The sequence below is a fragment of the Perognathus longimembris genome, chromosome 26 (genome assembly GCF_023159225.1).
Source record: "Perognathus longimembris pacificus isolate PPM17 chromosome 26, ASM2315922v1, whole genome shotgun sequence".
NCBI classification, from domain to species: Eukaryota; Metazoa; Chordata; class Mammalia; order Rodentia; family Heteromyidae; genus Perognathus; species Perognathus longimembris.
The window spans coordinates 9159717-9183447 of NC_063186.1; the positions used below are offsets into that span (position 1 = coordinate 9159717).

The 23731-nt window shown below is 52.6% G+C and overlaps 2 protein-coding genes across 7 annotated transcripts; both read left to right on the forward strand.

Moving 5' to 3' along the window:
- The first annotated feature begins 54 nt into the window (after positions 1-54).
- Positions 55-6528, forward strand: Ccdc71 (coiled-coil domain containing 71). Of its 4 annotated transcripts, none has more exons than XM_048334833.1 (2): positions 55-117; positions 4962-6528. In XM_048334833.1, the coding sequence occupies exon 2, from the start codon at positions 5014-5016 to the stop codon at positions 6496-6498; it is 1485 nt and encodes a 494-aa protein (XP_048190790.1). In that variant the 5' UTR covers positions 55-117; positions 4962-5013; the 3' UTR covers positions 6499-6528. The 4 variants fall into 4 exon arrangements, with proteins under 4 accessions (XP_048190790.1, XP_048190791.1, XP_048190792.1 ...); XM_048334834.1 differs by having other exon boundaries at positions 57-117; positions 4969-6528; XM_048334835.1 differs by lacking the exon at positions 55-117 and having other exon boundaries at positions 4964-5962; positions 6005-6528.
- A 4640-nt stretch (positions 6529-11168) lies between these two features.
- Positions 11169-23708, forward strand: Lamb2 (laminin subunit beta 2). Of its 3 annotated transcripts, none has more exons than XM_048334791.1 (33): positions 11170-11312; positions 11400-11488; positions 11634-11809; positions 11899-12034; positions 12118-12191; positions 12537-12725; positions 12856-12919; positions 13147-13349; positions 13443-13563; positions 14344-14532; positions 14764-14943; positions 15068-15180; positions 15474-15553; positions 15636-15768; positions 15961-16119; positions 16197-16324; positions 17749-17878; positions 18293-18485; positions 18562-18705; positions 19307-19538; positions 19617-19780; positions 19863-20087; positions 20176-20393; positions 20492-20588; positions 20680-21052; positions 21147-21331; positions 21407-21648; positions 21731-22079; positions 22430-22637; positions 22722-22863; positions 22948-23124; positions 23215-23374; positions 23471-23708. In XM_048334791.1, the coding sequence occupies exons 2-33, from the start codon at positions 11401-11403 to the stop codon at positions 23605-23607; spliced, it is 5409 nt and encodes a 1802-aa protein (XP_048190748.1). In that variant the 5' UTR covers positions 11170-11312; position 11400; the 3' UTR covers positions 23608-23708. The 3 variants fall into 3 exon arrangements, with proteins under 3 accessions (XP_048190750.1, XP_048190748.1, XP_048190749.1); XM_048334792.1 differs by having other exon boundaries at positions 11202-11275; XM_048334793.1 differs by lacking the exons at positions 22430-22637; positions 22722-22863; positions 22948-23124; positions 23215-23374; positions 23471-23708 and adding an exon at positions 22137-22419 and having other exon boundaries at positions 11169-11312; positions 21731-22103.
- Positions 23709-23731: the final 23 nt, after the last annotated feature.

Here is a 23731-nt window from a genome sequence, read left to right on the forward strand (position 1 = left end):
GGGCGAGCCGGCTCCCGGAAGCGGAAGTCGCGCGCACTTCCGGTGGCGGGGGGGCGGCCATGTTGGAGCGGCGGAGGCGGCGCAGAGGCGCGTCCTGGGGTCCCCGCGGCGGCGCCGGTAGGTGGGAGCCGCGGGCCTGGCCGTGCTCCGGAGGGGCGGTCGGTGAGGCGGCTGGGTTAGAGAGCCTGGGTGGTGGCCAGCTCTTCTCGAACCCGCGTTCTCCGCCGGCTTCCCTTCCCGCCCCCAACGCCCCATTTCCGCCCCCCATACACACACAAACACACACACCCCTCACCCCAACGATCCCACCCGGCGGCCGCGCGGACCCGAGCGGGCGGGCACCGCCCCGACCGTCCCGACCGCCCCGGCGGGTCTACGGGGGCGGGGGAGGGGGGAGGCCCGAACGATCTGCCTTCCCTCTCCCCCTCCCTCCTTCCCTCCCCTGCACCGCCCCCGAACCCAGTGCCCCTGAATCGTACTTCTTCTCTCCTGTCCCCAATCTTTGGTCAACTTTGCCTGCTGTCCCTCCCTCCCCTCCCCCCAAGTAAGGCGTGAATCCAAGGGCCCAGCTGCTCTCTCTGGAAGCTCTTTTTTTTTTTTTTTTGAACCAGTCCTGGGGCTTGAACTCAGGGCCTGGTTACTGTCTCTGACCTTTATGTTCAAGGCTAGCGCTCAGCGCCAATTCCAGCCTTTTCTGTGTATGTGGTGCTGAGGAACCGAACCCAGGGTTTCATGCATGCTACGCAAACACTGTGCCACTAAACCACACATTCCCATCCCTAGCCCTTTATTTTCTTTCGAAAGCCAAAACGACCCCCTTCCTCCCCAGGACTCAGCCTGAGCCAAAGCATCCCTGGGTCCCATCACCTTCCCTCACCCCACCATCTCCCTAATAACATCGCTGGCAAAGGTTTGAGAGTGGGAAATATGAGACCCCTCCCTTAATTCTACAGTTCACAAACCTCGGGCACTACATCCACCTCCATCACTCCCTCCCTGAAAAAAAGAAGATAAAAGAACAGAAGTCTTGTGCAAGGATTATGCTTGGAGAGCATGCTCTGGGGATTGACAAGTGCCTCTTGACACCTGAGGATCCAAGAATGCTTTCAAACAAAGAGCCCCAAGGGGACTTTTTCCTTCAGGGGATGATGAAAACTATATCTGACTGTATTAGGGCTGTGGAAAGTAGCAGCACAGAGGGGCCTCAAAGGGACTTACCGATCCCAGTTGATCTTTTAATGCTCTGCCTTTTACATCTTCCAAACCCCCAAATGCTGAGCTCGGGTGCTAGACATGAGTCGTCATGGGTGGCTATCGCTTTAAAGAAACTTGTGTGTTTCCAAGTTCTATCTGGGCTATATTGAAGTCTGCATCTCTTGAAATTTACTTAGGACAGGTCTGACCACTAATGTACACTCAACTGGCCATTTCACTTGAAACTGTTGGCTCCCATTGTCTTCAGGTGTAGGCCTCTTTGATTTGGTTGCTTATCCCCTAGCTGCCTAGGTTTCATTTGTGCCTGCTACTTATAAGTTGTTTAGTTTCTGGTAAAGTAATCTTGTCTCTTCTAGCACATGGGAGGCTGAGCTAGGAGAATTTCAAAATCCAGGCCAGGTTGGGGCACACATACATATATACACATTCTCCCTCTCTCCTGGCTCCATAACTTTTTTTTTTCTTTCCCAGCCCTGGGGTGTGAACTCAGGGCTTGAGCACTGTCCCTGGCTTCTTTTGCTCAAGGCCAGTACTCTACCATTTGAGGCATAGTGCCACTTCTGGCTTTTTCTGTTTATGTGGTACTAGAAAACCAAACCCAGGGCTTCATCAACAGTAGGCAAGCACTCCATGGTCACCATAACTTTTTTTTTTGGCCAGTCCTGGGCCTTGGACTCAGGGCCTGAGCACTGTCCCTGGCTTCTTTTTGCTCAAGGCCAGTACTCTGCCACTTGAGCCACAGCGCCCCTTCTGGCCATTTTCTGTATATGTGGTGCTGGGGAATCCAACCCAGGGCTTCATGTATAGGAGGCAAGCACTCTAGCCACTAGGCCATATCCCCAGCCCCTCACCATAAGTTTAGAGGTAGGAGTTGACCACTTGAGTGGTTTGTCTAGGGTCTTGGAAAGCAGAACTCCCACCCAATCCCCTCTAGTTAAAAATCACCAGCTGGAGGAACAGAGGTGGGCATGGATGTTGGGTATAAGTCTGGGCCCTTGGCCATATTCACATCACTTTATCTCTTTATGTTCTGCCCTTAACTGGTTTTTCAGCTGGACCCCAGCCCTGACCCCATTTCATACCAAGTGTTCTTGGTGTCCCCAACCTCATGACAAGTTGAGTTGGATGGATCTTTTTTTTTTTTTTTTTTTTTGTCAATTGTGGGGCTTGAACTCAGGGCCTAGCCACTGTCCCTAAGCTCTTCTGCTCAAGTCTAGTGCTCAACCACTTTGAGACACAGCTCTACTTAAGGTTTTTGAGTGGTTCATTGGAGGTAAAGAGTCTCACAGACATCCCTGCCCAGGTTGGCTTTGAACTGTGATCCTCAGATCTCAGCCTCCTAAGTACATAAGATTAGGAGAGAGAGCCACCAGCACCTGGCAGTTTGGATAATCTAGTCAACGTGTGTGTGTGTGTGTGTGTGTGTGTGTGTGTGTACAGAACTCAGGGTCTTAAACTCTTGCTTGGATTTTTCTCCCCAAGGCTGGAGCTCTATCACTTGAGCCATACCTCTAATTCTTACCCTCGAGAATCTTAATGATGGGGACTGGGAATGTGGCTTAATGGTAGAGTACTTGCCTATCATGCATGAAGCCCTGGGTTTGATTCCTCAGTACCACATAAACAGAAAAAGCCAGAAGTGGTGCTGTGACTCAAGTGGTAGAGTGCTAGCCTTGAGCGCAGAGAGGTTCAGGGACAGTGCCCAGGCCCTGAGTTCAAGCCCAGGACTGGCACATATATATGATGGATCTGTTCCTTAAGGAAAGGGTCGACAGACCGCCCGCACCCAGCCCACCCTCACCGGAGGACAATCAGATGCATCTGGGAGCCTTCAGAATTAGGCTCCTTTAGAACAAGGATGTTTGCCTATGTGCCTAGGACAGAGTCTACGTTTTTGGCATCATAAAATAGTCGCAGCATGGCAGACAGGAGTGGAAGGATTACTTGAGCCTATGAATTCAATACCAGCTTGAACAACATAGTGAAACCTTATATAAAACCCTAATGGGCTGAGAATATGGCCGAATGGAAAGAGTGCTTGCCTCATATACATGAAGCCCTGGGTTCAGTTCCCCAGCACCACATATATAGAAAATGGCCAGAAGTGGCGCTGTGGCTCAAGTGGCAGAGTGCTAGCCTTGAGCAAAAAGAAGCCAGGGACAGTGCTCAGGCCCTGAGTTCAAGCTCCAGAACTGGCAAAAAAAAAAAAAATCCTTATCTAAAACACAGGATTGAACTAGACATGGTAGCATATGCCTCATATCAGAACTGGGGATGCTGAGAGAGGAGGATTTTTAGGCCAGTCTGAAGTACATAGTGAAACCTTTTCTCAAAAAGTAAAAGAGGGGGGCTGGGAATATGGCCTAGTGGCAAGAGTGCCTGCCTCTTATACATGAAGCCCTCGGTTCGATTCCTCAGCACCACATATACAGAAAATGGCCAGAAGTGGCGCTGTGACTCAAGTGGCAGAGTGCTAGCCTTGAGCAAAAAAGAAGCCAGGGACAGTGCTCAGGCCCTGAGTTCATGGCCTAGGACTGGCCAAAAAAAAAAAAAAAAGTAAAAGAGGGGCTGGGAATATGGCCTAGTGGCAAGAGTGCTTGCCTCCTACACGTGAAGCTCTCGGTTCAATTCCCCAGCACCACATATATGGAAAACGGCCAGAAGGGGCGCTGTGGCTCAGGTGGCAGAGTGCTAGCCTTGAGCGGGAAGAAGCTAGGGATGGTGGTCAGGCCCTGAGTCCAAGGCCCAGGACTGGCCAAAAAAAAAAAAGTAAAAGAGGGCTGAGAGGTGGCTTAGTGGTAGAGTGCTTCCATAGCATGTATGAAGTTCTGGGTTCTATTCTTCAGTACCACATACACAGAAAAAGCCAGAAGTGGCCCTGTGGCTCAAGTGGTAGAGTGAGAAAAAGAAGCTCAGGGACAGTGCCCAGGCCCTGAGTTCAAGCCCCAAGACTGGCTGAATGAATGAATGAGAAAGAGAAAGGGAGGAACGAAAGAAAGTAAGTTAGGTGACCATAGCTCAAGCCTGTAATCCTTGCTACTTAGGAGGTTGATATCTGAGGATCACAGTTCAAAGCCACCCTGGGCAGGAAAATCCCTGAGACTCTTATCTCCAATTAACCACCAGAAGACTGGAAGTGGCGCTGTGGCTCTAAGTGGTAGAGCACTAGATTTAGCTGAAGAACTCAGGGATAACGCCAAGGCCAGAGTTCAAGTCCCACAATCAATAGAAACAATAAAAAGTTTTTTAAAATGGTTGCTGGGAATTTGGCTTAGTAGTAGAGTTCTTGCCTAGCATGTATGAAGCCCTGAGTTCCATTCCTCCGTAAACAGAAAATGTTGGAAGTGGCACTGTGGCTCAAGTGGTAGATTGCTACCCTTGAGCAAAAGAAGCCTATATGTATGGTATAGAGATGGAATGTTTATCTAACATGCCTAAGACCCAGTGTTTGATCCCTTTGGCATTACCAAGAAGAAATTAATGGAACTGAATTCAGATGAGAGCAGGCACGTTCAGGATGGTATGGCCATAGACTAGAACTGAGTTCAAATGAGCTAGGCATACACCTTTCTAGAAAGCCCAGGAGCAGGTCGGTTGGCTCTGGGGTGCTTGCTCTAAGTGTATCCTGAAGAAAATGCCAGAACCAGAGATTCAGAAAACTAGGGGGTGGGGGTGGAGGTAGACTTACTTGTCTAGCTCCATATCTTGGTGCCATTCATACCAATTCTTTTCTTCATGTCTTGGAGGTGCCAGGCGCTAGTTTGTGGATACCCAGGCAGATCTGCAGTGCCTAATGCCATGAGCGTGGTGGTGCAGCATGTGGAAGAAAAAGCTGTACACTCCTGGTCTCGCATCTCCACAGCAGGGAAGAAGGTGCTGGAGGAGGCATTGCTTGTCTTTAATCCCATGAGCCAGGATCTTTGTGCCACAGAAGCCCAGCTGGTGGCCTTCCTGCAGGGCCTTCGAGATGATGGCTTCCAGCCAACCATTCTGCGCAGTGGTGATGTCTATGGCTACAGTTCGTGCACAGCCACTCCCCCAAGCCAGACAAAACCACAAGCTTGTGCCAACTCAACTTCCACATCACCTCCAGCTAGTGCTCCCCAAACTGCCACGCAGCAGCCCAGAAGCCCAACCACGCCATTCCCCATGTCACTGTCTGGCAGGCAGGCCAAAGAATCCACACCAACACTTGCCAAGCATACTACCACCAACCTGCTGCTGAGCTCCTTGAAGCAGTCAAGTGCCAGCCACACCAGTGGCAAAACAGTGGGCTTCCCTGCCCACCTTTATCCAGGTGTTTACCCTGCCATGCAGCTCTCTGTTGTCCTTGAGGCTCTGGTTCCATTCAAGACTCACATGCCTTGCTTGGATGCTAAGCCCAAGGCACGGTCACTGCAGCTGTCACTTGCAGACTGTCCTCTAAAGCTGCGAAAAGGTTCAGGAAAACATCCAGGGGACCCTCAATCCAAAGCCCCCCGAAAAAACACAAGTAAGGGCCTCAAGGGTCTGATTCACAAAGGCCATGGGGCTGGACCCCAACAAGGCACTAGACCCCAGAACAAGACTTATAGAACCACTCGATCCCTCAGTGGCCTGCAAGTAAACAAGAGCTCTGCCTCAGGCACCAAAACATCCCAGGCTAAGACAGCTGGAACCCTCATCAAAGCTGCCCGTGCCCTGGTCAGTGTTGCTCAAACACAAGCCAAGGCAACACGGGCCAGGGGCAAGGCAGCACTACCCAGAGGCAGAAGAGCACAGCTCAGGGCCAAAATAGCACTACCCAGAGGCAGAAGAGCACAGCTCAGGGCCAAGATAGCACTACCCAAGGGCAAGCCAGCATCTCCCAGAGGCAAGACTCCCCTGTCCAGGGGCAAACCAGCACAGGCCAAGGCAAAAGCCCCCCTCACAGAAGCCAAGGCTAAAGTGAAGGCAATACACGTCAAAGCCAAGGTGGCTCAGACCCAACCCAGAAGCAGGCCAAAGGGATCTGTTCACTCCAGGACTGGAAGGAAGGGCCAGAAAAGCCTTTCTGAGACTGTGGGACAGAAGAGGAAAAAGGCTGATGAGGCAAAGGATCTTCTCCCCAAGAAGAGGACACGGCTTGGGCTCCAATCTAAAGCATGGCAAAGGCCCGGAACAGCAAAACTTAAGCTCCCTGCCATAAAGGTCGATAAACAGTCCTCAGATGATGAGGTTCTGCAGTGGGCCCAACAGATCCTCTGTGTGAACCTATCTCCTATAATACGACTTCAGCCATTGCCCCCATACTCAACATCCTGACTCCTTCATAAGGATGCTTGGAAAAACAAACCCTGCAACTATGAGGACTCTGAGAACCTCTCCAAGGCCCTGGTGGCCGACCAGCCTCCTTTCAAAAGCTGGAGGACTTGGGGTAGGGTGGGGAATGGGAGGGGTGTTCTCTTGGCGCAATGCACTGTGACCTTTTTCTTTGAGTTGTATGTTCCCTGTTGGCTTCTATCATGTTTTATACCTTTCCACCTTCTAGTGTCTCTGCTCATTGTCCATGTGTGTATGTGGGGGTGGGGGGTGGGGGGTGTCTGTGTGTCTGCTGACAGGCCAGCTTGAGCCTGGAGAAATTAGTTCCAAGAAAGAATCTTGAGGGGCTGGGAATGTAGCCTAGTGGTAGAGTGATTGCCTCACATACATGAATCCCTGGGTTCAGTTCCTCAGCACCACATATATGGAAAAAGCCAGAAGTGGCGCCGTGGCTCAAGTGGCAGAGTATTAGCCTTGAGCAAAAAGAAGCCACGGGGGCTGGGGATATGGCCTAGTGGCAAGAGTGCTTGCCTCCTATACATGAGGCCCTGGGTTCAGTTCCCCAGCACCACATATACAGAAAACGGCCAGAAGCGGCACTGTGGCTCAAGTGGCAGAGTGCTAGCCTTGAGCAAAAAGAAGCCAGGGACAGTGCTCAGGCCCTGAGTCCAAGCCCCAGGACTGGCCAAAAAAAAAGAAGAAAAAAAAAAGCCACGGACAGTGCTCAGGTCTTGAGTTCAAGCTCCAGGACTGGCAAAAAAAAAAAAAAAAAAGAGGATCTTGATAGCCTGGGGTAGGTAATTAATTTGAGTAAAGAGAGCGGGCAGCCCTCAAGCCTCTTTGCAAAAGGGGAGCGCAACTCAGGAGCTAGCTTCTTTTGAATATGTGAGGGACCCTTTAAGAGCCATGATGAAGTTGCCCCAGTTTTTGTCTAGACAGGCCATATGCAAAAAAAAAAAAAAGTTCAGGTACCGTTTTGTCCAAGGAAGGGAACTTTTATGATGCCCCTCCCCTCCTGGGTGCCAAGCAAAGTCTAGCCTTGACTCTGTGAACTCCAAACTCTAGTTGAACCTTGGGTCTTCATCTACCCTTGTCTCATATACTTGAAGCCCTGGGTTCGATTCCCCAGCACCTCATATATAGAAAACGGCCAGAAGTGGCGCTGTGGCTCAAGTGGCAGAGTGCTAGCCTTGAGCAAAAGGAAGCCAGAGACAGTGCTCAGGCCCTGAGTTCAAGGCCCAGGACTGGCAAAAGAAAAACCCAAAAACAAAAAACATAACCCTAAGGTTAGACCTGGGAGTAGAGAAAGCAATTAGAATACAATCAGACTGCTGATGTGCTGAGCACCTGTAGCTCAACACCTGTAATCCTAACCACTCAGGATGCTGATTTGTGGTTCAAAGCCAACCTGGGGAAGGTAAGTCTGTAAGAAACTGGAGCTGTGGCCCAAGTGGTAGAGCACTACCTTTGATGAAAAAGAAAAAGCTAAGGGACAGACCCAGGTCCTGAGTTCAGGTCACACACACACACACACAGAGCTAATGAAATAACAGAATCCCTTCAACCTTATCCAACCAAGGAACAAAATGGGCAGTTGTGCCGTTCAAAATCAATTAACCTGTGGCCTCTATAGCCAGAAGCCCTTCTGCACTGCCAGCTGCAGGTGGAGAACAGGCTGAGGACTCTAGAAAGGCTGTTTTGGGTTTGTGGAGGTGGTGGATTGTCCTGGACAGGTTGAATCCTGTCGAAGGATTCGGTAGTATCAGGGGCTCAAGGGAACAACCTGTGCTATGAAATTTTGGAGTGAAAATTTTGGGCCTTTTCCTAAGTCTTGAAACTAGAGAAGCCATGGTGTTGGGAATTGATCTCCCAGATTAATCATGGCAGCCACAAGACCTAGTGGCAACTAGAGAGAATGGTAAGGATATCACCTTGCCCTTGTGAAAGAGTCTAAGATCATGGCCTGGTCACTGGCTAGCCTTTAGAGCTACAGCTGAGAGGGTTACCAACTGGACCTTAACCAGTTCATTTTATCTTTCAACCTAGACTGCAGGTTTGCTCTATAAGTACTGTCCCTCTGATGATAGAACTCACTCTTACCTCCAGACATTCTAGTTCTGCTCCCTGAAAGCTCAATGGACCATGTCCATTCCTTGTACCTGTACTGGGTACTTAACCTGTAACTGCTCAGGCTGCTTTCTTGGGACTCTTCCTGCCCCTCACCACCAATCAGTGGTCTCATCTGTGACCATTGTTAAAGGAAAAAATAAAATATCTCAAAAATAACCTATGCAAAAAAGGGGGTGGAGATGTGACTTAGCAGCAAAGCACCTGTCTGGCAAGTGTGAGGCTCTTAAGTTCAAATCCCAGCACTGGGGGGAAAAAACAAGCACAGAGCAGGATTTAAGAAGTTATTTTTCTATTCATGTTTAAATGTTAAACCCAGTAACTGCGCAGGAAAAAAAAGGGGGGGGCAACCCCCTTAGCCAGGTGCTGATGGCTTATGCTTGTCATCCTAGTTACACAGGAGGCTGAGATCTGAGGAACATGGTTCAAAGCCAGCCTGGGCAGGGGAGTTCATAAGACTGTTATCTCCAATTATCCACCAAAAAACTAGAAGTGGAGGGGCTGGGGATATGGCCTAGTGGCAAGAGTGCTTGCCTCATATACATGAAGCCCTGGGTTCGATTCCCCAGCACCACATATATAGAAAATGGCCGGAAGTGGCGCTGTGGCTCAAGTGGCAGAGTGCTACCCTTGAGCAAAAGGAAGCCAGGGACAGTGCTCAGGCCCTGAGTCCAAGGCCCTGGACTGACCAAAAAACAAACAAACAAACAAAAACACAACTGAAAGTGGAGCTCTGGCTCAGTGGTAGAGTGCTAGCCTTGGGCAAAAAACAGCCTCAGGGACAGCAATCAGGCCCTGAATTCAAGCCCCATGCCAACAAAAAAGAATATATGCATCCCAGCTGGGCACTGGTGGCAAAGATTGGGAGGAGGATTATTTAAGGCCAGCCCAGGCAAAAAAATTCATGAGAACCCTTCTTAACAGAAAAGGCTGGTATACATTAAGAGTTTAGGGCCAGGGTCAAAGCCTGGCTCAGATGAACTGAGTTGCTGGATTGCTGTTTTGTCAGAAGGAGCAGGCCCTAAGTCAGAAGGCAGCCAATCTACAGGCTCTGGAGCAGCAGACAGAACTGTAAGAGCCTGTGACACCCAGTGCATGTGCCACTTACTGTCTCCCATATATGGATGCCAGCAAGAAGAACTCTGGGACCACCTGAGTGGATGAACTTGACCATCAAGCATCTGAGGAATCTCCTGGGCTTGGAGCGACCAAATTTTACTGAGTACCTGCTGACCTTGAGTAGCCTCTATAGGAGACCATGATATCTCTCATTGGTTCTTTCCTAGAGAAAACAGACATATAACTCCTTGAGGCCATCTAGTAACCTTGATTCCCCATAGACTTTTATCTCTGAGTGTGTGTGTGTGTGTGTGTGTGTGTGTGTGTGTGTGTGTGTGTTTGAACTCAGGGCCTGGGCACTATCCCTGAGCTTTTTTGCTCTTTAGTTACTGCTTTACCACTTGGAGCCATAGCTCCACTTCTAGGTTTCTGGTGATTCATGAGCAATAAAAATCTCATGGATTTTCCTGACTAGGCTGGCTTTGAACCACAATCTTCAGATCTCAGCCTCCTACATAGGTAGGATTCTAGGCGTGAGTCACCAGCGCCCAGCTGATCTAACATTTTATGTCATCATCTCTAGTACCCCACCCCCCCTCCTCCCAAGATAAGCCTGGAATAGACAGGACACCTATTCCAATGACCTGGACATTCCAGAGAGCTGACCGGCCTACCCCCATGATGTTTTGTGAAGCAGGGTGGTTCCCTTCAGGAACTCCCTGCATATTTCTGCCATCCTGCAGCTTCAGATAATCTGCCAGGCCCCAAACAAAGCCTTCCTATCGGTGGCAGCTCAAAGCAATCTTGATCCACTGAAGACCCGAGGATTTGTCCCCGCTGTAGTCCCAGGGGTTTGGGCGGGGCAGGCGCATTCCAACCCTGGGCACCAGGGCTCCCAGAGGGCTGGAAGGTCCGGAGCGGATAAAGTAGCACAAGATTGGGATTCTCTTGCTGTTGTTCTGCTCTGATCCATTTTCATGTGGGAAACCAGGAAGGTCTGCTCCCCAGCCTGCTTGCTATAGGGACTAGGAGAGACAGAGAGCCCCAGAACAGGGCCTTCAGGCAAGGGGATGGCCTTTCCCCATCTCTCCTGTCTTTTGGGTTGTGGCTACAGTTCCCCCACAGTTCTGCTCTATTTGCATCCATCTACTTCCCTGAGGTACTGGAGTCAGAAGGTGATAGCTACGTTTGTGGCAATTTCCTGAGTGATGGCAGGAACAACGTTTGGCCCTAGATTCCAGATCGCAAAGATTAGAAACCTCTCATTTACTTCTGACAGGCTTCCAACTTGGTGAGCTCTATTCCTGTGGTGGCCTAAAAGCATCTAATTCCCTATCTTCCCCTGGCTCTGACGTAGATCTTGACTTAGGGGGCACAGGTGAAGATGTATGGGTGAAATGATCAGTGTCTGGTTTCTGGGATGAGGGCAGGGGCAGAGTAGAGTGGGCCTTTCTCCTGAGGAAAAGTTCCCGCCTCTGATCCGCTCCATAGTTTCTTTCTTGCCTTGCTTCCCAACTTCGCTCAAAGTCGCCTAACTCTGAGCTTCGTGGAGGGATTGCTGCTGCACCGACCCTGAGACCTTCCCGAAGGCTGGGTGAGAGGAAACCAGCCAAAGGCCCCCAACCATCAGGGTCAGCATGAGACCTTGAAGGGAGCGGGGTGGGACCGAGCCCTAGATCCTTCATCTCCCCTCATTCCTGTTCCCCTTTTCTCTTCAGGATGGAGCAGCGGGCCTCAGGGGACCGAGGGAGGGGCTGTCGATTGTATTCTGTGCCTTGGGAGCTTGGACTGGGCCTGCTTCTAAGTGGTAAGGGGGCCTAGGATTGTGGAACATGATGTGATGGTATGTCACGGGAGGGGAGGGGGGATGGCTACTACAGAGGGACATAGGATTGGACTACCGGATGGAAACAACTGCAGAACCGACTGACCTACTGTCTTCCCTTACCCAGTGTTGTCTGCCACACGGGCGCAGCAGGCCCAGGCCTTAAATGTGCCTGGATGTTCACGAGGAAGCTGTTACCCAGCCACAGGAGACCTGTTGGTGGGCCGTGCAGACAGACTGACTGCTTCATCTACCTGTGGCCTGCACAGCCCTCAGCCCTACTGCATTGTTAGTCACTTACAGGTGCTGTTGGAGCCTGGAAGGGAAGGGGGGGTGGGGCAAAGGGGGCTAGCACTGCCTAAGTCACTGATCCGAACCTTGACCCGATTCAGGATGAGAAGAAGTGCTTCCTGTGTGATTCCCGGCGCCCCTTCTCTGCCCGAGACAACCCACATAGCCATCGCATCCAGAATGTAGTCACTAGCTTTGCACCTCAGCGCCGGACAGCCTGGTGGCAATCAGAGAATGGTAAGGCTGTTGGGGTGGGTTCTGCAGTGAACAAGGCTGCCCACCTGTAGCCTCGTGTCCTTGACCTCTGACTCCGGCCCCAGGTATCTCCAAGGTCACCATCCAGCTGGACTTGGAGGCTGAGTTCCATTTCACACACCTCATTATGACCTTCAAGGTACCTGCATGTCAGGGAGCTTAGCTCCCCATTACCCCCTAAACAGAACCTCCCCACCTTGCCCACCCCTCCACCCCCCCACTATTCTTCAACCGCAATCTCCCTGAGTTCATCATGCAAAGGTTGCGTAGGGAGCTTTTTCATCACTGTATGTCTTCAGATCTCTGCACACCCTGTATTCTTGCCCTCATCCTGGGCCTGCCCAGTAGAGGTGGCCTCCCTCCTGGGATGTTGTTTGGTTTTCACACCTGTCTGTGAGAAGATAAGGGGAGCCACATCCCAGGTTGGGATCTCAGTCAGCCTAGTACTTTCTGATGAGCCGTGCCCCTCCTCCTTCCCACCTAGACTTTTCGCCCTGCTGCTATGCTGGTGGAACGTTCTGCAGACTTTGGCCGCACCTGGCATGTGTACAGATATTTTTCCTACGACTGTGGAGCTGATTTCCCAGGAATCCCCCTGGCACCTCCACGGCACTGGGATGATGTCGTGTGTGAGTCCCGCTACTCAGAAATTGAGCCATCTACTGAAGGCGAGGTGAGGACTAGAATGTGGACTGAGGACAGGAAGCAGGCTGGGTGGGGGGATTATGTGTATGAGGTGGGGGGGGGTAGATGATGGATCTGAAGCAAGGTCTAGTGTCTCTGTGGACCCCTCCCCTCTTTAGGTCATCTATCGTGTGTTGGATCCAGCCATCCCCATCCCAGACCCCTACAGCTCACGGATTCAGAGTGAGTGTCTCATCCTTTGAGCCTGGCACTGTCCCAGCGTCCGGCTGGGGACTATTTGGGGCCTCCGTAACTATTTTAGGTGCTTCCTAGGGCCGGTGCCAAGCTCAGTTTAGCAGTAGACAGGAGGCCTCTCAAGGTCACCTTGGCAGCTGCAGCCCCTGGGTGGGTATGGGGCAACTAGGGCTTGCCTGGTCCTTTAAACTCACCCCTCACCCCTCTCCACTCAGATCTGTTGAAGATCACCAACCTACGGGTGAACCTGACTCGCCTCCATACATTGGGGGACAACCTACTTGACCCAAGACGAGAGATCCGAGAGAAATACTATTATGCCCTCTATGAACTGGTTGTGCGTGGCAACTGCTTCTGCTATGGACACGCCTCACAGTGTGCTCCTGCCCCAGGGGCACCAGCCCATACAGAGGGCATGGTGAGGAGGCTTCAGATGGCTGGGCTAGGGCTAGGGGAAGGGACAGGTATGGCTGGACGGGGCTGCCAACCTGCCTGATCACTTCCCTAATAGGTACATGGGGCCTGCATCTGCAAACACCACACTCGTGGCCTCAACTGTGAGCAGTGCCAAGATTTCTATCATGACCTGCCCTGGCGTCCGGCTGAGGATGGCCACAGTCATGCCTGTAGAAGTAAGATTTGGGCTTCCATACCATCAGACTTTTAGAGCCTGCCATGTGTTGAGTAGCCCCTTAGAGCTACTTGGTCAATCCCTTAACACTCAGGGTGTGTCCAAAGGCTTTCCAGGATGGTGGAGAGGTGGCTCAGTTGGTAGAGTGCTAGCCAGTGAGAGAAAATGTCAGGTACTGAGTTTGAGTCTCAGCTTCAGACCAAAAAAAAAAGAAAAGAAAAGAAACAAAGGGTATCCAGAACTTGACATTCCTGATGAAATTCCTCCTCCTCCTCCTCCTCCTCCTCCTCCTCCTCCTCCTCCTCCTCCTCCTCCTCCTCCTCCTCCTCCTCCTCCTCCTCTTCCTCCTCCTCCTTCTTTTTAGGTTGGTCATAGGCTTGAACTCAGGGCATGGGCACTTTCCCAGAGCTCTTTTGCTAAAGGCTGGGGCTCTGCCGCTTTGAGCCACAGCGCCACTTCCAGTTTTCTGATGGTTCATTGGAGATAAGAGTCTCATAGAACTTTCCTGCCTGGGTTGGCTTTGAACTATGATCCCAAGATCTCAGCCTTCTGAGTAGCTAGGATGACAGGCGTGAGCCATCAACACCTGACTCTTGAGCTCCTTCTTCTACTGTCTGCTTTGGGTAGGGGATCGGGACTATGTGGAGGCTTTGAAGTCTTTACATTGTCACACACACAAATTCTGGTCAGTGGGAGGAATCTGAGGGAGCCCTTGGCTTCTCCATGTCCCTTACCCTCAAGACCTGGACTGTCCCTCACATGCCCTCTGCCTACCCTGTAGAATGTGAGTGTCACGGGCACACCCAGAGCTGTCACTTCGACATGGCCATGTACCTGGCATCTGGCAATGTGAGTGGAGGGGTGTGTGATGGATGTCAACATAACACAGCTGGGCACCATTGTGAAGTCTGCCGGCCCTTCTTCTACCGGGACCCAACCAAGGACCTACGGGATCCAGCTGTGTGCCGCCGTAAGGCTTGGATTTGGGGGTGCGGGTGGGTGTCAAGGAGGGCAGAAAAGCTGAGCTGGAGCCAGAAGTTGGGAAGTCACAGTGCTATAGGGGTGGCTGAGAAATGGTGTGGGGTGAGTTTGGGAACCAGACTGGGCATGGCGGAACTGGGAATGGAGATGACTGATGGTGACAGAGTTGGGTGAGAGTCACTTTATACATCTTTATTTGTCCTCTCTCTTTCTCTTTTAGCCTGTGACTGTGACCCTATGGGTTCCCAAGATGGCGGTCGCTGCGATTCCCATGATGATCCTGCCCTAGGGCTGGTGTCAGGCCAGTGTCGCTGCAAAGAACACGTGATGGGCACACGTTGCCAACAGTGCCGTGATGGCTTTTTTGGGCTCAGTGCCAGTGATCCTCTGGGCTGCCAGCGTATGTGCCACCTGACTTAACTCTTGCGATGCCCTTTAACCTCTGACCTTTATACTCCTGACTACTCCTGAATCAGAACACGGCCTTAGCTACCCAGAGCGCTCACGGGTCTTCTTTCCTGCAGGTTGTCAGTGTAATGCACGGGGCACAGTGCCTGGGGCCACCCCTTGTGACCCCCATAGTGGAGCCTGTTTCTGCAAACGTTTGGTGACTGGACATGGCTGTGATCGCTGCCTGGTACGACTGGAGGGATCTAGGGTCCTGGACATGTTCTCTGATCGGAACCCATGCTTTTTTTTTTTTGGTGGGGACAATGCACACATTCCAATATGAAGGGGTGTTGAAAATTTGAGGTCCACCCCTGGCTGATTAGCCTCATGTCTGGGAGGTCACGGGTTGAAGTGGTCTGGGGGCCTTGGTGTTCCTCAAGGAGAGACAGAAGCAGGGAATATGGCTGGATTCCCTTTGGGGAGGGGGAAGGGAAAGGAGGGGGAGTCTGTCTTTGACCTTTAGCAATATTTGCCCCCTAGCCTGGCCACTGGGGCCTGAGCCATGATATGCTCGGCTGCCGCCCTTGTGACTGCGATGTGGGTGGTGCCTTGGATCCTCAGTAAGTACTATATAGGGGTGCTTGGGAAGGGGGCAGGGACAGAAGAGGGGGGTTCCCCTTGAGTAATCACAGTATCCTTCAGATGTGATGAAGCCACAGGTCAGTGCCGTTGTCGCCAGCACATGGTTGGGCGTCGCTGTGAACAGGTACAGCCTGGGTACTTCCGGCCTTTTCTGGACCACTTAACTTGGGAGGCTGAAGACGCCCGAGGGCAGGTAAGCGTGCCCCAGAGAGGTCGGATGGGATGACAGAGAAGCCGGGTGATGGGTAGATGGGTAGTGCTTGGAGTGAGCTATGCAGCTTTGGGTGAGATCTCCGCAGGAGAATTGGGCTTTGGGGCTGGTGATGGCAGAAGAGATGGTATCTTCCTTTGAACCCCGATCCTTGGTTGTTGTATGATCTCCCAGGGGCTCGATGTGGTGGAACGCCTGATGACCAGCCGGGAGACGCCATCTTGGACCGGGCCCGGTTTTGTGCGGCTGCGGGAAGGTCAGAAGTTGGAGTTCCTGGTGACCTCTTTGCCGAAGGCCATGGACTATGACATCCTGTTACGCTTGGAGCCCCAGGTCAGAGCTGATGAATGTGACCTGGAGCTGAATCTCTGGCTGTAAAAAGCAGCTCCTCCATCATCCTCTTTTCTTAGGTCCCTGAGCAATGGGCAGAGATAGAGTTGACTGTGCAGCGTCCAGGACCTGTGTCTGCCCACAGCCCGTGTGGGCATGCGCTACCCAAGGATGACCGTATCCAAGGGACTCTGCAACCAAACACCAGGTAAAAGCACTGATGGGCCTTGTGGGGCTCAGTCAGTCCAGCTGGGCATCTGGAAGGTCCCATTGCTTGTCAATCTATTGTTCCCTTCAAGTGCCACCTCCTAGATTAGGATCATAGCTCAAGTCGAGGAGTATTAGCCCTGGCTTGGATTCTTAGTACTGGGGTGGGGGGGGGGGCGCGGGAAAACAGATGGCAGGTGCTGGTGGCTCACATCTGTCATCCTAGCTACTCAGGAGGCTCACAGTTCAAAGCTAGCCTTAGTGGGAAAGTCTTTGAGACTCTGATTTCCAATTAACCACCACCACCCCAAAAACCCTCCCCCCAAAAAACAAACCACCCAGAAGTAGAGCTGTGGCTGAATTGGTAAAATACTAGCCTCAAGCAGGAAAGCTCAGGGACCCTACCCAGAACCTGAGTTCAAGCCCCAGGACCGACAAAAACAAAACAGGAAAAATAAAACCTTCCTTGGTAAGCCTCTTTGGCTAAGCTATGTTCAATATGGTTGTGGTCACAGGAAGGAAGTAGACAAAACAAAGCCTGCTCTCACAGGGGTCTAAGGTTAAGAGGCCAAGGCAAGAATGAATGGAAATTGTCCATTGTCACTGCAGGAAAGGCAGTCGGTGGCAGTGGTGGGGGTTGTGGGACATTAACATCAGAGCACTGTGAATAAGGATTTGACTGGTTAGGTTAATCTTGACGACAAGGGAAAGCTTCTGTGGATCTATAGTGGAGCTGATGGCTCAAAAAAAAAATAGGCTAAAGGTGTGGCTCAAGTAGTAGAATATCTGCCTAGCAAGCATAAGGCATGGATATATACAACTTTAATGCTTTCCAAAAAGAAAGAAAGAACTAGGCACTGGCTGAGATCTGAGGAAGGAGGTTCAAAACCAGCCCAGGCAGGAATGTCTGCGAGACTCTTATCTTCTATGAACCACCAGAAAACCGGAAGTGGAGCCGTGGCTCAAAGTGGTAGAGCGCTAGGCCTTGAGTGAAAAAGCTCAATGGACAGTGCCCAGGTCCTGAGTTCAAGCCCCACGGCTGACAGAGAGAGAGAGAGAGAGAGAGAGAGAGAGAGAGAGAGAGAGAGAGAGAGAGAGAGAGAGAGAGAGAGAGAGAGAATGGATATAACAGAAAGGAAAGAAGAGAAAAGAAAAAGGGAAGAAGAACTGGAAAGTTCTCATGCCAAGCTGTATGTTTCTAGTGATACTGATCTGCACAGGGTGTATGTTCCAGAAACACAATTATGCAAATCTTCTGGGGCAGATTCTCTGGCAGATACCCAGCTGCTGCTGTGTTGGCTTGGTACCACCCAGTCCAGCCTGACCCAGCCATAGTCTCTGCCTTGGCTAATGGTTTGGTTGTTGTGAGTGGAGTATGAGAGACCCAGGATGAACACCCACTTGCCACCCCCACCCTACCACTAGGTACATGCTGCTTCCCAGGCCTGTCTGCCTTGAGCCTGGCATCTCCTACAAGCTGCATCTAAAGCTGGTGCGAACAGGAGGAAGTACCCAGCCTGCCATCTACTCTGGACCTGACCTGCTTGTTGACTCGGTGAACAATCCCTTCCAACTCAACATGGCAGGGACTAGCAGGAAGGGGTCTATAAAAGAAAGGGCATGTCAGGAGCTGGTGGCTCATGCTTATCATCCTAGCTAAATCAGGAGGCTGAGATCTGAGGATCATAGTTCAAAGCCAGAGTGGGCAGGAAAGTCTATGAGACACTTATCTCCAGTGAACCATCAGAAAAACCGGAAGTGATGCTGTGGCTCAAAGTGGTAGAGCACTAGCCTTGAGTGAAAGAGCTCAGGGACAGTGCCCAGGCCCTGAATTCAAACCCCACAACTGAATTTCAAAAGAAAGAAAGAGAGAAGGGGGCAGGCCCCATAGCAGGGCTACAACCAAGTGCTCTGGCAGTAGCACTTGGTTCCCTCTCTGAACTGCCCTGTTCCTTGCTCATCCATCCAGTTGGTGCTGCTACCCCGTGTCCTGGTGCTAGAAATGTTCAGTGCAGGGGATGCTACTGCTCTAGAGCGCCGTGCTACCTTTGAACACTACCGCTGCCACGAGGAAGGCCTGCTACCCAGCAAGACTCCTCCCTCCGAAGCCTGTGGCCCTCTCCTCACGAGCCTGTCCATCCTCATCTACAATGGCGCTTTGCGTGAGCACTTCTGCTGTGGATTGGTGGGGTAGAGGTGGAGGCTCAGGCTGATCTGGTTTGCCTTTCCTTCCTGCAGCGTGTCAGTGTGACCCTCAAGGCTCACTGAGTTCTGAGTGCAACCCTCACGGTGGCCAGTGCCTTTGTAAACCCGGAGTGGTTGGGCGCCGTTGTAACCTCTGTGCCACTGGCTACTATGGCTTTGGCCCTGCAGGCTGTCAAGGTACTTGCATGGGTTATTTGCAGCTCTCTTCCATCTCTGGACTGTTTTTTTTTTTGGTGGTGGGGCTTGAGATCAGGGCCTGAGTGCTGTCCTTGAGCTTCTTTGTGCTCAGGTCTAATGCTCTACCACTTGAGCTACAGTGCCATTTCCAGTTTTTGAGTGGTTCACCGGAGATGAGAGTCTCATGGGGACCTTTCTGCCTGGGCTGGTTTTGAACCATGATCCTGAGATCTCAGCCTCCTGAGTAGCTAAGATTACCAGTATGAACCACTCGTGCCTGGTTTGTCCTTCCCTTCCTTTTTTCCTTCCTTCCTTCCTTCCTTCCTTCCTTCCTTCCTTCCTTCCTTCCTTCCTTCCTTTCTTTCTTTTTTTTTTGCCAGTCCTAGGCTTGGACTCAAGGCCTGAGCACTGTCCCTGGCTTCTTTTTGCTCAAGGCTAGCACTCTGCCACTTGAGCCACAGCGCCACTTCTGGCCATTTTCTGTATATGTGGTGCTGGGGAATCGAACCCAGGGCTTCATGTATATGAGGCAAGCACTCTTGCCACTAGGCCATATTCCCAGCCCTCAAGCCTGGTTCTAAACCTCTTCTTCTACCCCTAGCCTGTCAATGCAGCCCTGAAGGGGCACTCAGTGGTTTATGCGAAGGGACGAGTGGACAATGCCCCTGCCGGACTGGTGCCTTTGGGCTTCGCTGTGATCACTGCCAACGCGGCCAGTGGGGATTTCCTAGCTGCCGGCCATGTGTCTGTCATGGGCATGCGGACGAATGCAATTCTCACACGGGCGCGTGCCTGAGCTGCCGGGATCACACAGGGGGGGAGCACTGTGAAAGGTGAGCTGAGAGCAGCTATGGGTGGGTTGGCGGTTGGGCAAGCGGGCCCTGGGGGATGATAGATATCTTTCTCCGTAGGTGTCTTGCTGGTTTCCATGGAGACCCACGGCTGCCCTATGGCAATCAGTGTCGGCCCTGTCCTTGTCCCGAAGGCCCTGGGAGCCAACGGCACTTCGCCACATCTTGTCACCGGGATGGGTACTCTCAGCAGATCGTGTGCCACTGCCGGGCAGGCTACACGGGTCAGTGCCTGGGACGCAGGCAATGAGATCAGGCTGAACTGCCTGAGCTGACTAGTGATGACTCCCTCTTGATTATGGGCAGGGCTGCGGTGTGAAGCTTGTGCCCCTGGGTACTTCGGGGATCCGTCAAAGCCAGGTGGTAGGTGCCAACCATGTGAATGCAGTGGGAATATCGATCCCAAGGACCCTGAAGCGTGTGACCCCCGCACGGGGCAATGCTTACGTTGCTTATACCACACGGAAGGCCCTCACTGTGCCATCTGCAAGCCTGGTTTCCATGGGCAAGCTGCCCAACACAGCTGTCACCGTGAGTATAGATACAGGAGGGGGTACCTGGGGGCGGGCTCTGCTAGCTGGGTTCCCCTTGACTCTTGTGCTCATCTTGATTGGCGTAGGTTGTACCTGCAATCTGCTAGGCACACATTCCCAGCACTGCCCATCCGCTGAGCAATGCCACTGCGATCCAACCAGTGGGCAGTGCCCATGTCTCCCCAATGTGCAAGGCCTTAACTGTGACCGTTGTGCCCCCAACTTTTGGAATCTCACCAGTGGCCGTGGCTGCCAGCCTTGTGGTTGCCACCCAAGCCGGGCTCAAGGCCCCACCTGTAATGAGGTATGGAATTCTGTAGATCTCTGGATGGGGGGGGGGGGGCCCGCTGTCTGCTCCAGTTCAAGAGCTCAGTCTTCTCCTCTGCTCTGTTCTCACTCTAGTTCACAGGGCAGTGCCACTGTCGTGCTGGCTTTGGTGGGCGGACTTGTTCTGAGTGCCAAGAGCTCCACTGGGGAGACCCTGGATTACAGTGCCGTGGTGAGGCACCTGGGGAAATGGGGTGGGTGGAGGGGATTTGTGTAGGAGCTCCCCCAAAAGCCCTAATTCTATGCCACATCCTTTCCTGCAGCTTGTGATTGTGACCCTCGTGGAATAGACACACCTCAGTGTCACCGCTCCACAGGCCACTGTAGCTGCCGCCCGGGCGTGTCTGGTGTGCGCTGTGACCAGTGTGCCCGGGGATTCTCGGGTGTCTTTCCTGCCTGCCACCCCTGTCATACATGCTTTGGGGATTGGGACCGTGTGGTGCAGGACTTATCTGCTCGTACACGACGCCTGGAGCAATGGGCCCAGGAGTTGCAGCAGACCGGTGTGCTGGGTGCCTTTGAAAGCAACTTTTTGAAAATGCAGGAGAAGCTGAGCATGGTGCAGGCCATTGTGGGTGCCCGCAACACCTCAGCTGCCTCCACGACGAAGCTCGTGGAGGCCACAGAGGAACTGCGGTATGGATAGGCCACAAGATACCTAATGGCTTGGGGCGTGGGCCCAATGGATCAAGGGGGCAGCCTCTCTAAAGATGCTCCCCTATTGATTCAGGCGTGAAATTGGAAAGGCCACTGAGCACCTGACTCAGCTGGAGGCAGAACTCACAGATGTGCAGGATGAGAACTTCAATGCTAACCACGCACTCAGTGGTCTGGAGCGAGATGGGCTGGCACTTAACCTCACACTGCGGCAGCTTGATCAACATCTGGACCTGCTCAAACATTCAAATTTCCTTGGTATGTGGTTGGCCAAATAGGCAGGCTGCCCAGGTTGATCTTTGGCTGACCATATACCTCTGGCCCAACTCTTAGGTGCCTATGATAGCATCCGCCATGCCCACAGCCAGTCTGCAGAGGCAGAGCATCGTGCCAATGCCTCTGCCCTGGCAGTACCCAGTGCTGTGAGCAACTCAGCAGATATCCGGCGTAGGACACAAATGCTGATGGATAATCAGAGGAGAGACTTTAATCGCAAACATCTGGCAAACCAGCAGGCGCTGGGCAAGCTCTCCACCCATATTCATGGCCTGAGCCTGACAGGCATCAACGAATTGGTGAGATACAAGCGTGGGGTGGGATGGGGGTAGATGTTGGATATGATTCCCACAGAGTTCTGACTTGTTCTGTGCCTGGCAGGTGTGTGGGGCCCCAGGGGATGCCCCATGTGCTTCCAGCCCTTGTGGTGGTGCCGGCTGTCGTGATGAAGATGGGCAGCCCCGCTGTGGAGGCCTCGGCTGTAGTGGGGCAGCAGCCACGGCAGATCTAGCACTAAGCCGGGCCCGGCACACCCAAGCAGAGCTGCAGCGGGCATTGGTTGATGGTGGTGGCATCCTCAGCCAAGTGGCTGAGACTCGGCGGCAGGCAGGCGAGGCCCAGCAGCGGGCCCAGGCAGCTCTGGACAAAGCTAATGCTACCAGAGGACAAGTGGAGCAAGCCAATCAGCAGCTTCGAGAACTTATCCAGAGTGTGAAAGACTTCCTCAGCCGTGAGTCCCCCTTGTGGCCTGGGGGCGGGGGTGGGGGTGGGGGTGGGGCGGGGGGAGGCTGTGATTATTCCTCCTGAGTCTCTGTGTCTCTCCATCTCAGGATCTATAATGGACTTGTTTATGGCCCTAGGGCTGACTCTGAGTTCTTGTTCCTATGTGATCGCTCAAACCTGTGTCTCTGAATCTGTGTCCCTTGTTATAGTTTCCATCCCCCTAATATATCCATATGCCTAATAACAAACTCCCAGCCCACGTGCAATCTCCCAGAATCCTCCGCCCCTCAAGATCATTGTCCCCCATGCTCACCCTGGAGAATCTGTCCCTAAGCTCTTTCACCCGTGTCTCCCTAGAGGAGGGAGCTGATCCTGATAGCATTGAGATGGTGGCCACACGAGTACTGGAGCTGTCCATCCCAGCCTCACCTGAGCAGATCCAGAACCTGGCTAGTGCAATTGCAGAGCGAGTTCGAAGCCTGGCAGATGTGGACACCATCCTGGCACGGACCATGGGGGATGTGCGTCGAGCTGAGCAGCTGCTCCAGGATGCACAGCGAGCACGGTCTGTTCCCAACCCAACCCTAACCCCTATCTTTGATGCCTGGTCTTGATACCTGCAGGCTCTGATTCTCCCTTTTTTTTCCAGGAACCGGGCGGAGGGTGAGAAACAGAAGACAGAGACAGTACAGGTAGCACTGGAGGAGGCCCAGAGGGCACAAGGTGCTGCTCAGGGGGCTATCCGGGCGGCAATGGCTGACACACAGGACACAGAACAGACACTGCACCAGGTGTGGACTCTGGAGAACATCAATGGGACAAGATAATGGCCATGCACCATAGATCTGTTTAACCTCTGGGCTCATTCATGGCAGGTCCAAGAGAGGATGGCTGGTGCAGAGCAGGCACTTGGCTCTGCACGTGAGCGGGCTCAGCAATTGGATGCTCTCTTGGAGGCTCTGAAACTGAAACGGGCAGGAAATAGCTTGGCAGCCTCTACAGCTGAAGAAACAGCAGACAGTGCCCAGAGCCGTGCCCGGGAGGCTGAACAGGTAAGTTTGAGAAAGAGACGGCTGGAGGAGGTAATAATGGTTGGGTCTCTGCTGGACTAGCATACTGACCCCTGACCTCGACATCCGTAGCTACTGCAGGGAACCGTTGGTGACCAATACCAAACTGTAAGAACCCTGGCAGAACGCAAGGCCCAGGGTGTGCTGGGTGCCCAGAAGAGGGCAGAACGACTGCGGGATGAGGCTCGCAACCTGTTGCAGGCGGCTCAAGACAAGCTGCAGAGGCTGCAGGGTGAGGATCGTTTTATAGGAAGTAGCCAGGAAGGGGGAGGAGGGGGGGTGATGGGATGACCCCCATCACTGACAACTGACACTTGCTCCTCCTTAGAACTGGAGGGTGTCTATGAGGAAAACGAACGCGCACTGGAGGGCAAGGCAGCTCAGCTGGATGGTCTGGAGGCCAAGATGCGCGGCGTGCTTCAAGCCATCAACCTGCAGGTTCAGATCTACAACACCTGCCAGTAACCCATGCCCAGGGACTACCTACCCCAGGCCCCAGCACTGCTGCGCATGCGCATCTACCCACATGAGCCTGGCAGGGCTCGCAATAAACCAGTGTGAACCTCCCCTATCTTGTCGGTATTCTTCA

Coding starts and splice junctions, on each gene's coding strand:
- Ccdc71 (XM_048334833.1), top strand. CDS start 5,014: ATGAGCGTGGTGGTGCAGCATGTGGAAGAAAAAGCTGTACACTCCTGG.
- Lamb2 (XM_048334791.1), top strand. CDS start 11,401: ATGGAGCAGCGGGCCTCAGGGGACCGAGGGAGGGGCTGTCGATTGTAT. Junction 14,944..15,067: donor TGATCCTCTGGGCTGCCAGC/GTATGTGCCACC, acceptor TCTTTCCTGCAG/GTTGTCAGTGTAATGCACGG. Junction 15,554..15,635: donor GGTGGTGCCTTGGATCCTCA/GTAAGTACTATA, acceptor AGTATCCTTCAG/ATGTGATGAAGCCACAGGTC.